This window comes from Choloepus didactylus, chromosome 3 (genome assembly GCF_015220235.1).
Source record: "Choloepus didactylus isolate mChoDid1 chromosome 3, mChoDid1.pri, whole genome shotgun sequence".
Classification (NCBI taxonomy): domain Eukaryota; kingdom Metazoa; phylum Chordata; class Mammalia; order Pilosa; family Megalonychidae; genus Choloepus; species Choloepus didactylus.
In genome coordinates this window covers 130,806,058-130,829,867 of record NC_051309.1, presented here as the reverse complement: position 1 = coordinate 130,829,867, position 23,810 = coordinate 130,806,058, and the positions used below count along the sequence as shown (strand labels likewise).

Genomic DNA, 23,810 nt, shown 5'->3' with positions numbered 1-23,810 from the left:
TAAGAGGGGTATATGGGGAAAATGTACCTATTACAAACGATGGTCTATGGTTAACAGTAATATTTTAATGTGCTTGCATCAACAGTAACAAATGTACCACACCAATATCATGGGTCAATAGTGGGGTGGGGGGTAAAGAGTAGGGGGTTTTCTTTTTTCTTTTTATTTCTTTGCTGGAGTAATGTAGTGTTCTAAAATTGATCATGAGGATGTATGCACAAACTAGTGATGATACTGTGAGCCAGTGATGGTATGCTTGGGATGGGTTGTATAATGTGTGAATATATCTCAATAAAATTGCATTAACAGTAAAGCTGTAGTGGTAGCCAAGGTCAAACTGCAAGGGTCTTGTAGGTGGTGGTAAGACATTTAGATTTTATTCTGAGTGTGATGGGAAGCCAAGATGGATAGACAGCAGGAGATTGACACGATCCAGCTTGTGAATTACATTGACTGCTGTAGGGAAAGTAAATTATAGAGGGAGACAAATTACAGAAGCAAGAGACTAGCTCTGAGACTACAACAATAATCCAGAAAAGAGATGACTATACTTGGTTAGAATGGAAGAGATAAGAATTGGTCAGATTCAGGACACATATTAAATACATAACCAACAGAGGAACCTAATGGATTGAGTGGGGGCATAAAAGGAAGAGAGGAATCAAGGCTGTTTTGGCATGGATGAATGGTGATGCTGTTCACTGGATTGAACAAGAGCGCTAAGAGAGGAGTAGTTTTGTAGGTAAAAATGAGGTATTCTATTCTAGACATGTTAAGTTACAGAACCTCTTAGATATCCAGTGGTGATACTGAGTATGTCATTGGAGTATCCAATCCAGAGTTCAGGGGAAAAGTCTTGGCTGGACACAATTTTCAGGGCTCTCAGCTCAGAGATGAGATTGCCAAGGAAATAAACATGAATAGAGAAAGGGACTAAAGACTGAATCCTGGTCAGGAAGATCTAGCAATGAAGAGAAAAAAAGGTAGCCAATGAGAAAGAAGAAAAGAAAAGGCTGTGTGGTGTCCTGGAAGCCAAGAGAGGAAAATGGAGAAGGGATAGTCTACTGCATCTAAGGCTGCTGATATGTCAAGTTAGATAAGGCTGAGAATTTTATGCTGGGTGTGGCAACATAGAGGTCATTTGTGGCCTCGATGAGATGTTTCTCTGTGGAGTGGAATGGGGAGAAAGCCTAGTTATAGTAAGTTTAAGAGAAAATACCAAGGGTGAGTAAAGCAAGTGGATTCAAATAAAAGTCCAGGCAGAGAATGAGGAAGAGAAGAAAACAAGAAACAAGTATAGAGCTCCACCATAAAGGGGAACAGAGAAATGGGCAGACTAGGGTGTGATATGGAGTGAAGGAAGAGCTTTGTTCTTTTTTTTTTTTTTAAGCTGGGCTATGCTATTCAGCATGTTTTATGAATAATCTAGTACAGAAAGAAAGAAAGAATGGGAATGCAGGAGAGAGAAGGGCTCAGCAGAGCTTTCCAGAAGTTAAGGAGGGACAGGACCTGGCACACAGAGGATTCCCCAGGTGGGAGTCAAGCTCATCCTCTCGAACAGCAGGACAGGAAAGTATGTGGGTCCACATGTAGGAAGTTCAATAGATTTGCTGGATTTTCATTTCATAGATAAGAAAAAAAAAAAGAAAGAGTAGTAAGTAACTTCTCAAGAACTAGGAAACCAAGATAGGTAATTTAATTTTTGTCTAAAAGTTAATGTGACATATGTTAAATGCTGGCCTAAATGAGACATTGCATCATTACTTAAAAATAATACCATTATATTTATAAAATAGTTCCATCTGTTAGTCTATGTAAGAATAAAAATGCCATGAAAGTTTGAATTTAGGAGGTAGTAGGTTTTACAAATTAAATAACATGAAAGGATTTATCTGGGAATCCGATGAAGGAAACTTTAAAACACAACTGGAAGATTTCCTGGGTCAGTGGACTAGCCTAACATTAAACAGGAAGACATCAACAGCAGTATTTACTTTAGGAATACATAGTCAAATCAAATAATCTCAGAGGGGTTCATTTCCTTACAAAATAAACAGAAAAGAAATGGCCTAGTAATTGTCTTCTCACTAATAGGGCATTTTAACAAAGCACTTTGAAATAATTAAAATTTATTTTACAGAGAGGGCATTCAAAACTCCTTTGTCAATAAATATATAAATGGATAAATAAACCCTGAATAAACTTCAAGAAGCTTTCTGGATCCTATGAATAGTTGAATTATTCTTCTATGCATGGCATGCTTCCCCCTCTGTAGCATTACCCATTTGGGTCCTAATGAAGTAAAAAAAAAAAAAAAAAAAAAAAAAATTTACAAGCTCTAAATCCATTAGCTTTCATAGAAAATAAAATGGAAGGGATACATTTATCTGAAAAGAGTCATGTGCTTATTAGATACCAGGTAACGGCTGAAACAGGAAAGGTGGTAGAGATTTCAAAAGGCATTATTAGAAAATATTGTTTTGTTTTATAAATTTAACTGAATGATGGATACAAGCTTCATTATCACTTTTCATGTTTTTACTAACTTACTTTGCATCAAGGTTTTCTTTACACTAAATGAAGAAGTTAGGATACTATCTCCACCTTATAAGATGATGATATGGCTGAAACAACTTGGATTTTTGTGTCCATCAGGGAAAATAATAATGTTTAAATATAACGCTGGTATATAGTGATATTCAATAGATATTTGTTAATCTGGTTTAACAATTATAGCTATTTCACATGAATTAATAAATGTTTGACATCATAAACTATCAATCCAAAACTGAGTTGGAAAATAGCTATTATAAGATCAATTGGGGACAAGAGTATGATTGTATATGAACACATTCTGACGAACAGACCAGATATCCTGCTCTTTATTCAACTGAAAAAAAAAAAAAAAAACCTATAGAATTATTGTTTATTTGACTAAATGCAAAAATACAAAGAAAAATTCTCTTTGGGGAACCAAAAACCAATCCTCTAGTTTGCTTAAGACCTTGGTCATTTTCTATCCCTTCAGGCCAAATAAAGGTGCCATTAGTACTAGTTGGGAAGAAAAACAAGCAAACTTAAGAAATAATCTTTTTTTATCCTCAGTCATAAAGCAAAAAGCAAAAGTAATTACTTTTTTATTTAACAAGTAGTAACTTGGTTATAGGTCATAAATAATTATTTAACAAATAAAACCATTTAAATTTTCAAAGTACATTTTGCTCTTATTTTATATTCAAGAATATAGTCTATGCATGAGCCTACTATTGAGATCTGAGTATAAATAAAATGATAATTCATAAATTTCAGATTATTCTTCCCTGCTAGGTCTTTAAACCAAATGGACACATTTTCAGTTAATTGTATAGTTTTCAATTAATTGCATAAGACAGGCCCAATTTGAAACTCTATATTGACTGTTCAGTGAGCTCTTAAATTCAGAATGTTCTCTTTAAAAATTATGTATATTGCCATCATCTACTAAGTGGTCAAATGTTCTTTTTGAGGTAAAAAGTAACATTACAACTTCAAACAAATTTTAATGGCTACTAATTCTTTTTAAATGTACCTGAAAATAATTAAGGATGTCTTAAGTTGTTGGATTTGAAAAATATGTGTGGTTTTAAAATTTTTAATCATTTCAACTGGTGTTAAAATATGCAAATGTTCTGCAGGAATTCATACACAAATTATATACACATCCTTACTCTTCATTTTCCTTTGCCAAGTGTATTATTTACTTGAGCTTCTTGCTTTCACAGGACACATGTAATTTTACAAAATATACAATGAACAGTGTTGGGAACTGCAATTTGATGACTTCAGATGACTGAACATATTTGAATTATCATGTTTTTAAACTAATGTAGTCTTTAGAGAGTGTGTATTAGACTTGACAGGTCCTTAAGTACAGAGTTCTGGATCTGCATGACAGTCCTACATTTTGATACCGTAAGCAAGGAGTGTCTTTTTTATTTGTTCTATTAAATCTACATCAGAACTCCAATGACGGCAGAATTTGATTAGAAGAAAATGTTGATAGAGTAGCAATTAGAATACTTTCAGCAGCAAATGGCAGAAGGCCCTCCTCCAACAGATGTAAGCAGTCAGTTATTGACTGGCTCAATTAACTGGAAGAAGACAAGGAGGGCACTCCCTAGTGGTGGCAGCCTAGCTCCATTTTCCAAATCTTAATAAAGTTTCATTTTCAGGATAGTAGGAAAACAGTTGCAGAAGAACTAAGGTGACATATACAGAGGAGGGTTACTCTGAGAATCTCTCTCATTAGGATGATGTGTCTTTCTCAGACACTCTTTGAAAACTTCTCCTCACCTTGATTGAATTATGGGTCCTCTCCTGCACCAATCATTGGCTTTAGACTGGGGTTAGCCTTTGATACTCCAGAGTCAACCCTGGAGCTGGATCTGAGGTCAGTTTTTCTGAGGCCCATGGGAGGTGTGAGGGAAGATAGCTGAATAAATTCTAGGTATTGTTAGAAGAAGGGGACAAATGAATGCAGAAATGTGTATGTCAAATGTGAATTGATGATCATGTATAAAATATAGCCCTCCAAAATTCAAAAGCAAATTTTAAAAATGAGGAGGTAATATTCTTCCATATATAAAGGCTTTAGAACTATTCAGAGTCTAGAGACTTTTTGTAATCCTTTCTTTCAAATCTGTGGTGTGCTTTCAACCCATTTGTTCAAAAGGAGTTATATACCAGGTTGGTTATTCTGAAGCTGCTATTCTTAAAATCAAGCTGTAACTTTGGAAGTGGTATCAAACATTTCCTTTTTATTCCCTGTTTGTTGCTGAGAATTTCAGATTATGCTTTTGCTAATCTTTTATTCAACCAAACTTTAACAAGTATTTCTCATATACAAGGCATGGAGCTAAGGGATTTTATACATCTATTATACATTCTTGTCATATGTATAGTTCAGGTAATTGGTAGAGGGGGTTGGAATTGAAGAGAGATATGCTGGGGCTTCCTGCTAATAGGATTTATTTGGGGTGAGTGATTAATGGGAACAAAATAGGAGATATGTGGACTATTCTTCTATTAGATCTTATATTTATATTATACCTTGATTTTGTTCTTAGATTGGCTGCATTCAAGTATCATGCTTCACTTGCCACTTGATTTAAGTGTGATATTGTAAAATCAATAGTATGTTTAGAGATCCATCTCTTACAACACCTAGAAGAGATTCCTAAGCCCTCTGAACCTATTTCTTCATTTACAAAATGGAAAGACTATGTATGTCACTGCATTGTGGGAAGGTTTAAAAGAGATGAGTTGTGTAAAATCCTAGTGCAAGGCCTGACAGATGTAGGCCCTCAATAAAGGTTAAGCAACTTCTGGGAAATGCCTGTTGATGGAGTTCCCCAATCAAAGAAGCTATTATTATAAGGATATGAGGCATATAAGTACAAATCCTTTCATTTATGGTATTACAAGGTATATAAAAAAGAATTTGGCTGGTCTTTGCCCTCAGTTCCTGGGAGGTAACCTGTAAACCTTTGGAATTTCTAAGTGACGGAAGTACCTTTGTAGTTCATGGTGGGCCCCTCGGACATTTATGCAAAGGAGGTGGCTTATGGTGGGTCCTAGACAGTTTGTTCACAAGATAATATCAGAAAGATCAATTCTGTGATTAGAGGGTTAGGTCCTTTTGCCTCATGATCTCAGGGCAGGAGGTACAGAAGTTAAGTTCAACCATCTGGACATTGAATCAGTCAGTCATGCCTATGTAATGAAACCCCAGTAAAAAATTATGGACACCAGAGCTCAAGTGAGCTTCCCTGGTTGGCAATACCTTGAGTATTGCCACACATTGATGTGTCAGGAGGGTAACACATCCCTGAAGATGACAGAAGCTTTAAATCTCAGACCCTCACATGTCTCCTCATTTGGCTGGCTCGTATTCATATCCTTTTACTATAATAAAACTGCAATAGCAAGTTTAGTGTTTTTCTGAATTTTGTGAGTCTTTCTAGCAAATTGTCGAATCTGAGGGAGTCTGTGGGAAACCCCAAATTTTTAACCAGCTAATCAGAAGTGAGGATTCCTGAGGATCCCCAAACTTGTGGCTGGTGTCTGAACTGAGGACAATTTCGTGGGGGACTGTGCCCTCAGATTTTGTAGTTGGACCCTCACTCATTGTATAAGGTTATTTTTTCTTCAGATTTTTTTAAAAATTAAGAGCAAGGATAAAGAATATAGAAACTGGCATTATTTAGTTTCAGATTCCAGAAATACATAAAGAGGATTTTTTTTTTAAATTTCTAACACAACCAAATATCATGTGTAGCTGTATATGACTTGCTACACAAACCCAGAGAATAAAAAGCTATACATTTTTTCCTTATGTTGTTCCAATTAATCACTCAGTCAAAACAAATCCTAATAGTAGGTAGCCCAGTATATCCCTTTATCCACCCTAGCTCCAGCACACACACATTTACCAAGACCCCCAGGGATTACTCAGTCCCAAATGGCGAATCCTTTCCAAATGGTCAAATGGAATTCTGAGAACTAAAGTCTAGTCAACCTGCTGCCTCCATCATTTCTTACTGCTATATGCTGTCTGTTTTGGAGCTTGGTCCCAATAGTTCCTCAGATTCTTGTTAATTAACCCTTGTTGGGCTGACCTAAGCCCCTGGACTGGCTTCAAGGATGCTTCATGTTTGGATTCCTAGAGTAGAGTCCTTTTGTTCATAATGCCATGTTCAGTCATTATTCCCTAAAAACACTACACCACACCACATCTTGGTGGCTGGGTCCTTAGAGAATTCTAAACTAAATTACAAGCTGTGCTATATCAGTTCTCCCCCAACAACAATTAGGACCTTATGTTGAGCCTGGGTCAGCCAAGATCTCTCTTTCTTAAGGGAACTTTGTTCCCAGATGTCCCACTGTCCTTCTCTGCTACCATGGTTTGTTCAAGGTCACCCTAGTCCACCCAGACAGATTTTCCTACAAATTTCTGGGCATGTGTTTTGGTCTCAAACTCCCTGAGGCTTCTGGGTTCCTCATGTAAATTGCACTTCAGTGGAGGATTTTAATAATCAGGTGGATAAGATGACTTGTTTCATGGACATAAGTCAGCCTCCTTCCCTCGCCACGTAAATCCTTGCCCAATAGGCTCAAGTACAAAATGGCCATGGAAGCAGAGGCAGAGGTCATGCATGAGCTAAAAACATGAACTTCTACTTACAAGGCTAATCTGTCTACAGCCACTGCTGATTGCCCAAACTGCCATCTGTAGAGACCAACACTGAGTCCCCATATAGAACCTTTCCCAAGCATAATCAATCAGGGCTGGAGCAATGCCCTCCAGGATAGAGTATATATTCTAATCAGTGGTCAATATATGGTGGTGTTTTCCCCATAGCTAAATTAGCAACATTTTTTCTTCCCATCCCCACAACATTGGACTCTGTTGGTCTAGATGCCTTACTTCCCAAGGGAAAAATGCGTTCACCAGGGGGCATAACAATGGTTCCATTAAACTGGAAGTTGACACTGCCAACTGGGAACTTTGGTATCCTTATGCCAGTCAATCAATAAGCAAAGAAAGGGGCACTGCATTGGCTGGGGCAATTGATCCTTACAATACAGGGAAATTGGGATAAAATGGGGTATGTCTGGAATGAAAGAAATTCCCTGGGGTGCCTCTTACTACTCCCATTTCTTGTGATTAAAGTCAATGAAAAATTACAACAAACCAATATAAGCAGGTTGCTAATGACACAGACCCTTCTTAGCAGACAAGGAACTTCAATCAGCTGAAGTGTTTACTAATGGCAAAGGGAATAACAGAAGTTACAATCATATGACCTGCAGCAGAAAAAAAGAAATTATAATAGTCATAGTTATGTCTTTCTTATTTTGATTAAATACATTTGTATGTGTGTGGTAAATTTTTTTTTTTTTTTGAAAGATGGCCTCACCCCTTTATGAATCACATCTACCATGCTCTTCTTACAATATGACTAACACTCTTCACACTGAGAGGTAGGGACCTATATTTCATCTCCTAGGATGACCAAGTCATCTCAGTGCGCCCAAACTTTTCCAGTTTTCAAACTGAAAGTCCAATGTCCCAGGAACCCCCTTCAGTCACTGGTAAGCTGGGCAGTTGGTCTCCCTCTTCTCCCCTTATATCTAGGCAGGGCTTGTGACTACCCCAACCAGTAGAGTATTGAAGAATTGAGGCTATACAGTCTCCAAGGTAGGTCACAAAAAGGCAATGGCTGCTGCCTCTCTTTCCCTCACTCTTTCTCAGCACTTGCACTGAGACCTGGGTGGAGGGAGACCTCAAGCCTTCTTGTATTGACTTAGCCTTGGAAGTCCCAAAATGTCACTTCCACTGCATTCGATTTGTCACGTATGTGACTTAAGCCAGTTTAGGTTAAAGGAGAGAGGAATTAGATTCCACCTCTCAGGGAAATAGCAAAAAATTAGCCACCATCTTTAGTCTACAACCCAGGTAAATAAAAATCCTGAGCTCATTCCTGTCCTGCCCTCCTCTCTCCTGCTGGTGCTCCCATTAACCAAGTCAACCAATAGCCAGGGGGATAGGGAGCTTGTTGATGCAGACTTTATAGGTCAGCCCCCTGGGGAACAGAGGAGATCTAGAGGGGCAAACTGAAAAGATCCAGCATATCCAATGATTCTCCTAATCCTCAAATGTTTTCAAGTATTCTGCCAGAGTGATGTAGTGCTCCGTGCTTGAGAAAACAGGAAAGACCACCAGGAGAGAACCACATAAACCTTCCATTACCCGCTTTAGTTGTTCGCATTACGATACCTTTCACTCTTGCATTCTTAAACAGTGTTCATAATACAGCTTTCTTTGGGCTAGAATTTCATTCCTAGAACATACCCTCAATTTCCCAACCAGAGGAAAAATAGTCTTCCCCAAGATGTCAGTTCATTCCTGCTACTTGCTGGGGCTCAGGGTGCAGTGTACCCAGTCTAACAACATCAGACACTGTGTGTCCTCTTTCTTCGTGAGGTTCAGTTTTGTTGTTGCTATTTGTTGTTGTTGCTGTTTGGTAGGGGTCAGGGAATGGTAGAATCTGAGTTTAAGGCATTAAACCACAGTTTCCATTCTCTTTTTTTGGTTTATTTAGGGATCAAATAGTTAATACCTTCTTCAGCAAATCTAATAGAGTACTACACACATTCTATTTCTTCCAGAATCTTTTGCTAACCACTGAGTATCTGTCAGTGCTTTTAAAACATCTAGTAGTCTCATTTAAAAATAAGCCTCATCACAATTCTCAAGATTCTCCAAATCAGAAAGAGCCGGTTTCTCCTTCCCTAGCCACGTACTTTTAGTGAAGATGACGTAGGGCATCTGTACATTGCAATAGGATTTCTGTACCTTCTCATACTAGGTGGTTTGGAAGTAGCAGGAATGTTATTGCAAGCCATTCCTATACCAGGGTTGCTAGGAAAAACCTAACAATAAACAGAATTGAGTTTGACCAGATAAAATATCCCACTTAGCCCAAACTAAATGTATTCCTAACTCAACTTCCCCTAGCTGGACCCACAAAATGCCTGTGGCTATTCTTTTGCTATTAGACTAAAGAAGTAGAAGGAGAAAATATTGGAATATAAAGAGTTAGCTGCCTTACTCAGCAGTTAAATACTTATAACCCTTGAGGTTACTTGCTAGGAATCCTCCTGGGCCTTCAAAAGACCCCTACAAGTGAAGGATCCTGGAAGATTCTGTGGCTTCAGGGTAAATCTGCGCCTTTTTGTTCCTAATATTTCCTCAGGGGAGCCACTGATCTTGTCTCTTTCTACATCTAGGTCATGAACAATCTGATGCAACTTGGCAGATCCCCTTCTGCTAAATTACCGGAAATAAAGACAAGTGTCTTGGTTCCTCTCTTCCAGAAGGCTCCAGGCTCCTATGCAAATCTATCCAACTCTGTCCTCTACTCAAGGGTCTCAGGAAATGACAACCTTTTGTTTCAACTATCACCCCCCACTTCTAACTTCCTGCCCTCTATTTATATCAGTGTGTTATATTGAAACATGTCTCCCAGAAAAGATATTTTTATTTTACTCCTAATCTACTTTCCTGTGGTTGTGAACCTATTGTCAATAGTATCTTTGAATATATTAAGGCAAATCAGGGTATGGACACATTTACGAATAGGATCTCTGAAGGTCCTATTTAGGTGTGGCCAATTGAATCAGGGTGGCCACACAGCTAGAAAATAGAAGTGTCATTACTTTATAACTATTTCTTATTTTACATATACATATACATACATCTAAATGTATTTCCCACCAGACCATTGATGGAATGACTTTTATGGTTGTTTAAAATATACAAAGAAACAAACTCACTCTCAGCATAAAATAAACACACCCAAAACTTGTGACCAGTGAAGAGCTGCAAAAAGACTAATGCAGGCTCCAAAAGCATTCCAAAGAGGAATTTCCCAAAATGTTTTCAGCAAGAACAGTATTGGTTATAAAAGTATATGCTCTTCTAAGGCAGCTATTTTGTAAGAAAATCAATTGCTTTGATAAGTTCTAGAGTTTTAAAGCATTATTTAAATATTTTTTAGATTCACTGGGAATGTTGAGCCCCAAATTTCAGGAAAAGAAAGAATGAAAGAAAGAAAATTCAAAATAATTTACAAATATTTTGAAGACACAATACTTATTAATATACGATTTACACTAATATGAAAGGAATTATGCAGTCCTTACTCTCATGCTAGAAATATTTGAGCAATGCTTCTAATTTATGAACCACCTCCATGACTTCATAACAACAGAAGAATGAAAACAAATGAACCAAAGGAGCTGGGGCCTGCTCTGTGGATATAATTCCTTCTTTCTATTGATTTATTGATTACTCTTCTTGGAAGTGCTATCATTTAAAGACAATACTTTCTGTAAGCATAGTTGGAAATTTTATCCTGAAATTTCCAGATTGAAATGACTGCAAGTTATTCCCTTTCAATATACTGTGAAGTTCCCTGTAAGAAAAGGATAGGAAAATTGACCTATTGACGGAAAATATGACCGTATCTAACAGTATGTTCTTCTGACTTAGTCTAGATCTCCATATGGCCTTAGATTTATAAAAAAAACAAACAAAAAAAAACAAAAAATGTAGTATTTTCAAGGTATGTATCAAAACTGAGTAAAAATTTTTGCACAATTTATAGTATACCTAATGTTGGCTCTTGATTTTTTTTTTATATTTATTTTATTGAGATTGTTCACATACCATACAATTATCCAAAGTTCCAAAGTGCACAATCAATTGCCCATGGTACAGCTGTGCATCCATCACCACAATCAATTTTTTTTTCAATTTTTAGAACATTTTCATTACTCCAGAAGAGAAATAAAGACAAAAAAAGAAAACTCAAATCCTCCCATACCCCTAACAACCCCTCTTTCATTATAGACTCATAGTACTGGTATAGTACATTTGTTACTGCTGATGAAAGAATGTTAAAATGCTATTAACTGTAGTATATAGTTTGCAATTGGTATATTTGTTTCCTTATATGCCCCTCTGTTATGAACTTCTAGTTATAGTGTCATACATTTGTTCTAGTTCATGAGAAAGATTTCTAATATTTGTACAGTTAATCATGGACAATGCCCACCACAAGATTCATTGTTTCATACATTCCCATCTTATAACCTCCAACTTTCCTTCTGGTGACATACATGACTCTGAGCTTCTCCTTTCCACCACATTCACATACCATTCAGGGCTGCTATTCTCACAATGTGCTACCATCACTTCTGTCCATTTCCGAACACTTAAGTTCAACCTAGTTGAACATTCTGCTCATAATAAGCAACCGCTCCCCATTCTTGAGTCTCGTTTTATATCCTGATAACTTACATTTCATAGCTATGAGTTTAAATATTATAATTAGTTCATATTAGTGAGACCCTGCAATATTTGTTCTTAGGTGTCTCTTATTTCACTCAGTACAGTGCCCTCAAGATTTCTTCATCAACCCAGGTTTTTTTTTTTTTAAGAAGGTTTTGTTCACACACCATAAGTAAACAATCAATGGTTCCCTGTATAGTCACGTATTTATGTATTCACTACCATAACCACTATCTATATAAGTGCATCTCCATTTCTCCCACAAAGAAGGAGGAAGAGTCAAAGAAGGCAGAGAAACAATAGAAAAAGAAAAAAGAAAGAGAAAAACAGCAACAACAAAAACCCATCACAGCTAAGAAGCAATAAAAGAAAGATAGCATTAAACTAAAGTAGAATAAAGAGTCAGACAACATCACCAATGCCAAGAGTTCCATACTCCTCCCTTATTTCTCCATCTTATATGTATTTAGCTTTGGTATATTGCCTTTGTACATTAAAGGAAGCATAATACAATGTTTCTGTTAACTGTAGTCCCTAGTTTGCATTGATTGTATTTTTCCCCCAATACCACCCTATTTTTAACACCATGCAGGGTTGACATTCATTTGTTCTCCCTCACGTAAAAACATATTTGTACATTTTATCACAATTGTTGAGCACTCTAGGTTTCACTGAGTTATACAGTCCCAGTCTTTATCTTTCCTCTTTCCTTCTGGTGTCCCACATGCTCCTAACCTTCCTCTTTCAACCGTACTCAAAGTCATCTTTGTTCAGTGTACTTACATTGCTGTGCTACCGTTACCCAAAACTGTGTTCCAAACCTCTCACTCCTGTCTTCTCTTTTCTGTCTGCAGGGCTTCCTTTAGTGTTTCCTATAAAGCAGGAATCCTGTTAACAAACTCTGTCATTGTCTGTCAGAGAATATTTTAAACTCTCCCTCATATTTGAAGGACAGTTTTGCTGGATTCTTGGTTGGTGGTTTTTCTCTTTCAGTATCTTAAATATATCACACCACGTCCTTCTTGCCCCCATGGTTTCTACTGAGAAATCAAGTCTTATCAAGCTTCCTTTGTATGTGATGGATTGCTTTTCTCTTGCTGCTTTTAGGATTCTCTCTTTGTCTTTGATGTTTGATAATCTGATTATTGAGTGTTTTGGCATAGGTGTATTCAGATCTATTCTGTTTGGGGTACGCTGTGCTTCTTGAATCTGTAATTTTTTATCTTTCATAAGAGATGGGAAATTTTCATGGATTATTTCCTCTATTGTTGCTTCTGTCCCTTTTCCCTTCTCTTCTCCTTCTGGGACTCCCATGACACATACATTCATGCTTTTCATGTTGTCATTCAATTCCCTGAGGTGCTGTTTATATTTTTCCATTCTTTTCCCTATCTGTTCTTTTGTGTATAGGCTTTCAGGTGTCTTCTTCTCCAGTTCCTGAGTGTTTTCTTCTGCCTCTTGAGATCTGCTATTGTATGTCTTCGTTGTGACTTTCATCTTTTGTGTTGTGCCTTTCATTTCCATAGATTCTGCTGGTTGTTTTTACAAACTTTCGATTTCTACCTCATGTTCACCCAGTGTTTTCATTATATTCTTCATCTCTTTTGCTGTATCTTCCCTAAAATTGTTGAATTGATTTAGCATTAGTTGTTTCAATTCCTGTATCTCAGTTGAAGTGTAAGCTTCTTCCTTTTACTGGGCCATAACTTCATTTTTCTTAGTGTAGGTTTAGTTTTCTGTTGTCTAGGCATCTGGTTTCCTTGGTTACCCCAATCAGGTTTCCCCAGACTAGAATGGGCTCAGGTCATAAGGTGGAAATATTCAGTATCAGGTTTCCCTGAGGGTGTATTTTAGAAGATTAACACACCCTGTGAGGCTTCTAGCAGCTGTGCTTTTACTAACCTTCCCAGCAGGTGGCACCTGTTAGACAATCACTCCTGACTGGTGTAAGGTTGTGTGGCCCCCTTAGTTTCTGTTTTGGCTGTTTTCCCCCAGGCTCTGGGGTCTTGATCTGAATGCAAGGCGGGTAACAGAGCTGGGCACCACCTCCTTTCTCTTAGGGAAGATACACACCCCTAGGGAGTTATCATCTGCATTTAAATAGGTTCTTTGTCTCGCTGACTCTGCTATCCCTACCCTTGTCTGGGTTAGAACCCTGTGAATTGAAAATGGCTAAGGTTTTCTCCACTGAGCTGCTCAGGTTGAGAGACAGAAAAAGGAACAGAAAGCCCCCCTTCAGAACCAGTCCATGGATCCCCAATTTGACTTGTCGGCCAGAGGTAACACCTGGTCTTCTGGGCTTCCCTCCTGGGACAGTGGAGTCTTCTGGTTCTTTAAGGTCAGTCATCACTAAAAGCCTCTGTCTACTTGTTGGGGGTTTGTAGCTTATATTCAGCAGTCAACATTTGTTAATTAAAACCCCAGTTGGAGATGGATTGAGATATATTTGCTTGTTCAGAGAGTGCTGCTTTCTACCACAGGGAGGTTTTGCTGTTTGGCCTACCATGTGGGAGAGAGCTCCTGGCGCAGTTCTGCAGCTTTTACTTACAGATTTTATGCTGCAATCTCAGACATTCCTCCCAATCCAGGTTGGGGTATGATATGTGGACACTCACGGTTGTCCCCCAGCAGTTATTCCAGATTATTTACTAGTTGTTCCTGGTTGTTTATTAGTTGTTCCAGGGGATTAACTAACTTCCACTCCTCTCTATGCCACCATCTTGCCACCCCTTTGATTGAGTTTTAACTGATTTTACGGAATTATAAAATATTGACTTTTTAAAAAAGAATTGTTTTACAGAAGTTTATCAAAAGTCTACTCCAAAAAGATGAAAATTACTTTCAGTCTTCTTCTCTGGAATGATAATTAAATCACACTTTTCCTTACGTGTTTGAGAAGGGACTATAAACACAATTGTATTTATGAAGCCATTTGAGATTTTTTTTAAAGAGACTTATAAATATCAGCCCCCAATTTTTTACCTATAATTTATAATGGAAAGAGAAAAGATTATTTAGTCCAGAAATTCAAGATCAGGAAACCTCTATTTCCCTAGATTTTCTTTTAAAAAATACACATTTTTTCCCTTCAAATTTAAACTCTATTTCAAATGACCTACTTTTAAACTGATTTTTAGTTAAGTGTGTCACACCTTGATGCAGTTGACTTAAAAGTATTTCACGCCTTGCTATTTTTTCTAAACTAATTATTTTATATTTAGTCATTCTGACTAGTGCAGGATATTTTCTCTAGAGAATGGAATCTCTTCTTTAATAGAAGAGTGGATGGGAATTGTATAGATTTGTTCTGAGTATGAGAGGTTTATGTTATTTTTTGTTTCTGTGAGTGGTTAATATTATTTATAAATGTAAACAATGCACTTCCTTTGTTTAACATGCTCTCCATATGCAGGTGAAAGGGCAGCAAAGAACCTCTAGAGCTCTTTAGTTTTGTCTGCTTCTTAGACAGGACTTCAAAGCATTATCAACAGATGGTTGTCCAATCATTTGTAAAAAAGTCTCTAGGGAAAGAATCCACAGTTGTTTTCAGTCCTGTATCCATCTGTGTTATATCCCTTTGTCAGGGAAGTGTGTCTAGTATCTGTCCCCAAATCCCTCCTGCTTTAATGTAAGTTCATTTCCCCTCTATGTGTGATCTTTGTTGATACGAAGAACAGCTGCTTACTATCCTCTGTATAACATCTTTTCACATGGATCAGCCCTTGTATATCAAACTGAATTCTTGGCCGCCATCAGACTTGGGTAGAAAGCTCCATGTTCGATTTTGAAAAGAGAAATTTGAGCCCTGGCTGGAATCATTGCACCTTAACACAGTGTTTTTATTCATAAGTTGGCTCTGTCCTTGAAATTGAGAATCAGAACCTGATTTAAATCCACACATTTAAAAAATGAGGTTGAGCCCTACTATGCAACAACTTGAAATAAGTACTCCAATGCTATCATTCAAAAACTGCTACTTCACATGAGTTTAGGGCTGCTAAGTATAAAAGGTGACCTTATTAAGTTTGATACAACTTTAAAAGATCACTAAAAGAAATAACCCTTCCCCAAAGGTTACATGTTGACATATTTACATACACTACCCAGGAGGCACTGTCAAAGGATTTATTTTCTTGCTAGCTGAAAGCTCTTTTAGCTGTCTGTTGAAGACTGCTCTGATGGTTAAGTTCACTTGTCAACTTGACCAGGTTATGGTGTCCAGTTGTTTGGTCAAACATGCACTGGTCTGACTGTTACTATGAGGATATTTCATAGATTTAAATCGTCAGTAAATTGATTGCATCTATGGCTGATTACATTTACAAATAACCAAAGAGATCAACTTCAGCAAAGAGAAGTATCATCTAATCAGTTGAAGGCTAGGGAGAACTAAGTTTAATATTTTCACATTTTTCCTCACTGTGCTTTTAATTCACATTTCCCTGAAGACTAATGATGTTAAGCATTTTTACTGATGCTTAGTGGCCATTCACAGCTTCCTTTGTAAAGTGTCTGCTTAAGTCTTTTGCCAGTTTTTCTCCCATTGATGTGCTTTTTATTATTAAGTTGTGGGAATTCTTCATATAGAGACAAGATCCCAGCAATGCATTATAATTTTTAGTGTACACTTCTTGTTCATATTTTGTTAAATTTGTTAAATTTGTCCCTAAGTATTTCATGTTTTTAACATTATTGCATACAGTATTATTTTCTACTTTTCTTTTCTAATTGTTCATTGCCAGTATACAGAAATGCAATTGAGTTTTGTACATTGACCATTTATGCTTCAATCTTGCTATACCACCTCTTAGTTTTAGTAATTGCTTTGTAGATTCTTTAGGATATTCTTTATAGACACTCATGTCTGCAAACAGAGAAAGTTTTACTTTTTCCTTTACAATCTTTATGCTTTCTATTTCTTTTCCTTGTTTTATTGCACTGGTGAGAACATCCAGTACAGTGTTGAATAGAAGTGATGAAATTGGACTTCCTTGCTCTGTTCCCAATCTTATGGGGAAAGCATTCACTATTTTACCATTAAGTATAACTGTAGGGTTTTTAAAAATAGATTCCCTTTATCAAATTGAAAAGTTTCCTTCTGTTCTTTGTATGCTGAGGATTTTTTTAAAGTCATGAATGGATATTGAATTTTGTCAGATGACTTTTTCTGCATCTATTTTCTCCTTTATTCTATTAATATGATGAGATACAGTAAGTGATTTTCAAATGTTAAACCAACCTTATGTTCCTGGGATAAATCACTCTTAACCATGGAATTTAATCTTTGTTTTACACATTGCTGGATTCAATTTGCTAATAATTTATTAAGAATTTTTATATCAATTTCATGAGGGATATTGATTTCTTTAAAAATTTTTTCATGTTTTAGTTTCAGTTTTATATGGATTAATGAAAGAGTTTGTGTAATAATAGAATTACTTTTCCCTTCATTACTTTTCATGAGTGAAACTATTTGGACCTGACATTTTCATTGTAAGAAGGTTTTTGATGATAAATTCAATGTATTAATGAATTTTTCTTCAATCAAATTTTTATTTCATCTTGTGTCAGTTTTCACTACTTGTTCTTTTCAACTAATTTCAAAAATTGTTGAATTTTTTGGCATCAAGTTGTTTAGTATACTTTTTATTTTATTTTATCTTATGCATTACAGTATTGCTGCAAGGGAACAGAAGAGAGTATGTAGCATTTTGAAAAAAAAAAAAGACAGTAAAGGTATCATAATTCTTTCAACTTGTGTCTTCTATTATGAAAAATAAATTTGATGACCCGTGGTTTTGTTTTTTTCCAGTTGTGTGACAAAATATTTAACTGAAGAAGTAGGTAAAAGTCAGATCATGTAGAGCCTTGTAAGTGGTATTAGAGTTTAGATTTTATTGTAGTATAATGAGAATACATTGGAGAGCTTCACTTTTTTTTCATTTCTTTGTTGTAAATACTATTAACAGCTTTTTTCAAGTTGTTTCTTGGAAATGTTTTCTTTAGTTATTCTTCAACTAAATCTCCAAAACAAGATTTGAGGATGTTTAGAGCAATTCTTACTGTTCTGGTTGACTAATGCTGCTGTTATGCAAAATACCAGAAATGGATTGGCTTTTATAAAGGGAGTTTATTTGGTTACAAATTTATGGTCTGAAGGCCATGAAAATGTCCAAATCAAGGCATCAATAATAGAGTACTTTCACCAAAGGAAGACCAATAGTGTCCAGAAAACCTCTGTTAGCTAGAAAGTCATGTGGCTAGCATCTGCTGATCCCAGATTGTGTTCCAGCTCCCCTCTCAGCTCCTGTGCATTCTTCAAAATGTTGCTCTTGAGGCATTTTGTCCTCTCTTAGCTTCTCCAGTGCAAACACTGGGCTAGAATCTCCAGAGTGTCAGCAAAAGTCTGCTTTCAACTGCTGTCTCCAAAATGTCTCTCTCAACTGCTCTGAGGTCCTTCTGTTTGTGAGCTCTTTTATAGAATTCCAGTGATTAAATCAATACCCACCCTGAATGGGTGGGGTCCATATCTCCATGGAAATAATTTAATCAAATGTTTTGCCCACAGCTGATTGAGTTACATCTCCATGGAAACACTCAAACAAAAGACTCCAACCTAATCAACACTAATTCGTCTCTCCCCCCGCCCCTGCAAGATTGCATTAAAGAATATGGCTTTTTCTGGGGGACATAATATATACAAACCGGGACACTTACCAACAAGTTAAAACATAAAATAATTTAGCAAGTTGGGATAAGGAATAAAATGGAGTGAAAACAAAAGGTCAGGGTAAGGACAGTTCAAAATATGCTGACCTTTAAGTTACAAGAGGTATATTACAAATTTTATGTGAGCTTCCTATAGACTAGAACAGTTTGAAACCACCCCTCCTATCCCAATCCCTTGCAATGTGTGCAATATGCCAGCTTCAGGTAACAGGCCTTCCCAGTAACCCAAACTCACCATCTATACTACACAGAATTGAGATTCACTGATGGGGGAATCCATGGATTGTTTTTCTTGGAGCAATTTTTTAGAAATCTTCCTTGTAGCATAATTTAACCATTAGGATAGAAAATAGACATTTGATATTGTCGTGTTCATTTAATCAAAGTGGCTAACCAAAACAAACAATTCAAGCCCAAAACTCTCTCATGCCTTGATAGCTAAGTAGAGTTTTAGATTATAATTGTTCTTCTGTCATGAGGAATACATGGATTTCCATAGGAAGAAAGCTGAACCCTGAGAAGAAAGGCTTTATTTCATAATCATCATGACCATAGTAACAAATTGGGAGAAAAATTCTTATTTTAAAATGTGACATAATTTATCATGCATTACTTCCCACTCTACTTCTTTGCTAGTTTTGTGTGTGTGCGTGTGTGTGTGTGTTTATTGGTTGTGGTTACTTGCCTACAAAAGTTAAGTTTGAGAGAAAATGAAGTTACAAAAGGACAATTATTTAAATGCAGGAATGATAAAACATTGCATTGGGGATTGGGAGACATTTTTTAAAGTTCCCAGATTATCTATTTAATTATGTGTTTCTATGTAGTGAGTAATCTCTTATATTCTTGCCAAGAGTGTTTTGAAAGGAGTACGTTAAAAGTATGTTAGCTAAAACACTTGGTATATCACTGTTAATGGTGTTATTCAGGCATTGCGAAACCTACAACTGGAGATTTAATTCTGCCAAAAATTATTGGGTCATTGCAAAATACCATTAAACTGCAAATGCAGGACAGGGAGATGAGGAGGAAGACAGACAAAGCCAAGGAAGACAGACAGCAATTCCTTTTTATTTTTTTTTCTTTTCCCTTTTTTTTTTTTTTTTTAATTTTTCTAGAAATTCCTTTTTAAAAAGCACTATAGGGATAGGACAAGACAGGGTAGGAATGCTGAGTACTTTTAACTGATACGTTTTTGGAGAAGGGTGTTAATTCCAGTTAAACATAAATGATGAATTAATTTAAAAGTGTGCTAATTAGGTAAGGGGGTACAACAAAGCAACTGACTGCTCTTGACTGTACCCGGTAATGCTGTGCTCTCAAGGTAACCCAATTGCACAGAGGCGCCCTTGCTTTTCTTTTTTCAGGTACAAAAGCCCCTGTGATTATTTCAGTTTACTCTTCTTTTTCTAGAAAATCAGTGGTGAAAAGGGAGCGTTTGATCCGATGGTTAAAGGCATTTAATTTACTATTACTATTATTAACATTAAGCACAGGCCAGGCTTTGTTGCAAGTTACCAACCTAGACCCTCAACACTTCGCCTGCGACTCCTTTGAATTCAGAGCTGCCGATGTCTTGTCTTGCTGCCACGCCCCCCAACTCGCCTCACCCGGGCGCGACCAGTGGCTCTGGCGCTTTGAACCGCGGCACCGGCTGGGCTATGAGGGAGATGCGAGGCCACGCGTTCGCGTAGAGCAAAGCGAGGAGGGATGGTCATTGTTCTCCCAGGCCCGAGGACACGCGCCCAGGGTAGTAACAACTCCCACTTTCGGGTGAAATTTCCCCTACCTTTCTGCTTCTGGGCTTGAGAGGGGTCTCCCACACCACGACTTTCTCCTTCCTGGGGCAGGACACTGCAAACACACCCACAGTCAATTTTGCGCGCTCCCGGAGCCGATTCGGCTCATAGCGCACCCCAGCGGACGCGAGGCCTACTTTCCCAGCCGCGTCCACTTGGCTACCAGAGAGTTCGCTAGTCGCCGCCGCGGCCGCCACGAGACCCGCAGATCCTGGAGCCTGCGTGAGCCAGCCTTGGCGGGAACCCCCGGTGAGCGCGGGAAGGCGGCACCCGGCCCCACCCGCCACACCTGCAAGCCCTGCAAAGCGGGAAGGGCGGGACTGGAGGCTGGCTATGCGCTGGGCAGCCTCGCTGAAAGCCAGGCTGGCTGGTGCAAGGAAGGGGGAGTGTCTCGAGGCAGAGTCCAGCTCCTCCGAGGGAGGGACCCCAGCTGGGGTAGGAAACGATCACCAGTGAACTGCCGAGCTGCGCAGCGCCGACGATGGAATCGGGCGGCCCTAGACCCCGGCGGCCGCAGCAGCAGCCGGACCAGGACACGGTCGAAGCGTGGCTGGACGATCACCAGGACTTCACCTTCTCTTACTTTGTTAGGAAAGCCACCAGGTAAGAAGAGTAGCCACGGAAGACCCTGCTGGGGCATGGAGCGTGATCTGGGGTTGATCGACCTGGGACTGATCCCCATCCTCCACTGAATTTTCCCTTCATTCACTATTAAACAATACCCTTTCCCCGGCCCTTTCCTTTTGAAGTAGGTCCTTGGTCCTGTTACGAATAGATAACTCGACTTTAAGTCGAGCACTGTCGAAAAACCGAAGCGTCGGATTCGTACAACTTGCTCTCAAAGTTCAAATACAAAAAAAAAGTATGCCCCTCCCAACCCCCGCCCACCTGGTATTCCCTTGGAGCAAGGTGATTTACATACATCTGCGCTCGCGGGCCTTATTCCAGCATCTCTTTTGTCTCCTGGTTCTCTTAAATTCGTTTAGCGAAAGCAAAACAGTTTTTGAGTCCCTTTCCTGCAGCTACGGAAGGGCCATTTCCAGCTTGATCCCAGTGGCTCTGCTCCTCCCCCGTCCCCTTCGCCGGGGCCCTGGTGGGGCGGGGAAGCCCGGGTAGGGGCGAGACCACGAGGAAGTCCAAAGGCAGCAACATGCCGGAACCTTCCCAGAGTGAGTGCGGTCACCTTTTGCCCCTTTCCAGTCCCTTAGCGCGCGCCTCCTCCCATGCGAGCTTTCGCAGAAGGCGGCGCCGCTGAAAGGAGTGGCCCCGTGAAGGGGTTCCCGGCGCGCACACAAAGGGCGTGGAGGAGGCGCGGCGGGAGTGGACCACCGGGCGCTTCTGGTCCCGCGTGGCCCACGCCGACCCTAAAGGCCAGCTCTCCCTGGTCCGGAGCCAAGCGCTGGGGAAGCTACTGTGGAGGGCGGGGAGGAGAGAGCTTTAGCCTGTTCTTTCGGAAGCGGTTGCGCAGGGGCCAGTCGGGGCGCGCGTGGAAAACGGTCGCCAGAGGGTTACGGAGGAATTGAGGCTGGAACAGAGGGACAAAAAAGGGGGAGTGGAGAGTGCGTGGCGAGCTCGTCCCCCGAAGTCTGAGTCGTTGGTGCGAAGCTGGAGCTGGGGTAAGACTCTTAAGCGCGGACTCCGGCTGACACCTGGACGCAACCCTTTGGAGAAGGGGACGAGCCCAGCAGCCAGCGGTGCGGGACGGCGGCCATCTGGCAGCCGATGCTGGCCGCAGTGGCCGGGAAGGAGACGCACGCCGGGCGGTGATGGTGGAGGAGCTGGCCGGGACTCGGCACGGAGCTCCCCCCAGCCGGCGCGCGGCGGTGGCCTTGCCGGGCGCTCCCCGCCAGGGGGCGGTGCAGCGCCGGGTGAGCGCGGCGCGGCGGCTGGAGCTGTAGGGGAGCGGGCTGTGAGTCGTCGGCCTCACCTGGGCACATCATCGCTCCCGGCGCCTTCTGGAGTCCAAGGTCGACCGAAGCCGCATGGTCTGCACCTCGAACTTCCCCAGTTTGCTATGTTGCCCTTTGGAGACAAAACCAGGTACTTGCTCCAGCATCCCCTCTTCCCCACTTTTCCCGGGGGCCCGGTGGGGACCGGACGCTGAGTGGTGGTGCCCTGCTTCCTCCTGCGAGGCAATGCTTCGATGAAAATGGACTACATGACATTTTTGTCTTCCTTTACTCTCTTGAGGATGTATTACTTTTGGGTTTTAGGTGGGACTATTGTTTTTAACCTTGATTCTCCTAATGAATGTTCGAAGTGTCGGTTTGATCACTTTCCGGGTTTTTTGACGTAGGCGGCGGCTCCGGGACATATCTTATCTCTTCGGTTTAATTACCCCGCCCTCTTTTTTAAACCCCCTTTCCAGGTTTCGCCGTCTTTCAAAATCCTAAATCAGGAGCGGCCAAAGGATATATTCAGTGAATAACCCTGAAAGGAAAAGGGTTTCTTTTCAAAGGGCACTTTTTTTTTCCGAATTTAGTGTGAAGCGCTAAGGCCATCTAAGTCTAGAATTATCGATTGCTATGGGCTGGCAGTTTTCAGACTGTCACCTACTAGTCAGAGGCCATCTGTCCCCAGTTCCTGTCATCCTTGCAACTCCCACCCTTCTGCTATCATCGAATTCTAGCTCATAGAATGAGGACCGGGGAGTACAACTGGGCTGATTTTTTTTAGGTGTGTGTGTAGGGGGGTGTTCTTTGGAGGTGTTTTTTAGGCAATTAAAGTCTGGTAACATTTTATTGGAAAATAAATTGAAATTGAATTGTTACATTTATTTTTCCTTTTCTTCAATGTAGTGTAGGGTTAAAATACTATTTTTCAAAATTACGCTGCTATTGTGTAAAATTTAGATCATCTGAGACTCCATAAAAATATTTTTTTCCAGTTATGGTTTTTTTATTACAGTTGATGTTATCAATAAATTGAACTTTTTATGACATAGGTATATATAATGTCTTAAGGAAAGAGTTTATGTTGAGTATACATTGGAAAATGAAAGAACAGAATATTTAAGAATAGTACAGGTCATAACTTTTAGTAGTTATATAACAATATGAAGTGCTGCGAGTTTTGAAGTCAAGAATATAATCTAAGTTTGCGTATAGTGTAGCGAGAAGTTCTTCATGAAACCATGTATTCCATCTTAGACTTATATTTGGGGGTATTAACTGGAGACTTTTAAAGTAAGAATGAGAGGTTGGACATTTGTTGATTATAAAAATACCAAACTGCTATGCCCCGTGTGGTTTGCACGATTATAGTAAAAGATTATTGCGTACTTTTAACTTCAGAGCTTTTTTTTTTTTAACTTACAAGTGCACATTTCCTTACTTTTCTCCCTTTTTGTAGATGCAAAATAAATACGTGATTCAGGAAACCCATGA

At 39.2% G+C, this 23,810-nt stretch overlaps 1 protein-coding gene and 1 long non-coding RNA gene across 5 annotated transcripts in view; one reads left to right on the top strand and one right to left on the bottom strand.

The window, feature by feature from the left end:
• Nucleotides 1-20,884, bottom strand: part of LOC119529813 — a 44,604-nt gene extending 23,720 nt beyond the window's left edge. Inside the window, exon 1 of the long non-coding RNA XR_005215954.1 lies at nucleotides 20,415-20,884. This is a non-coding gene — a long non-coding RNA (uncharacterized LOC119529813). The remainder of the gene's footprint in view (nucleotides 1-20,414) is intronic.
• Nucleotides 20,381-23,810, top strand: part of PDE5A (phosphodiesterase 5A) — a 160,244-nt gene continuing 156,814 nt past the window's right edge. The window contains exon 1 of one of the 4 annotated variants that reach the window (XM_037830563.1): nucleotides 20,381-21,027. In XM_037830563.1, the coding sequence (XP_037686491.1) occupies nucleotides 20,906-21,027 (122 nt within the window). In that variant the 5' untranslated portion in view covers nucleotides 20,381-20,905. Of the gene's footprint in view, nucleotides 21,028-21,456; nucleotides 21,594-21,715; nucleotides 22,465-23,810 lie in introns of those variants that run through there. The other 3 variants (XM_037830561.1, XM_037830564.1, XM_037830562.1) reach the window with 3 other exon arrangements.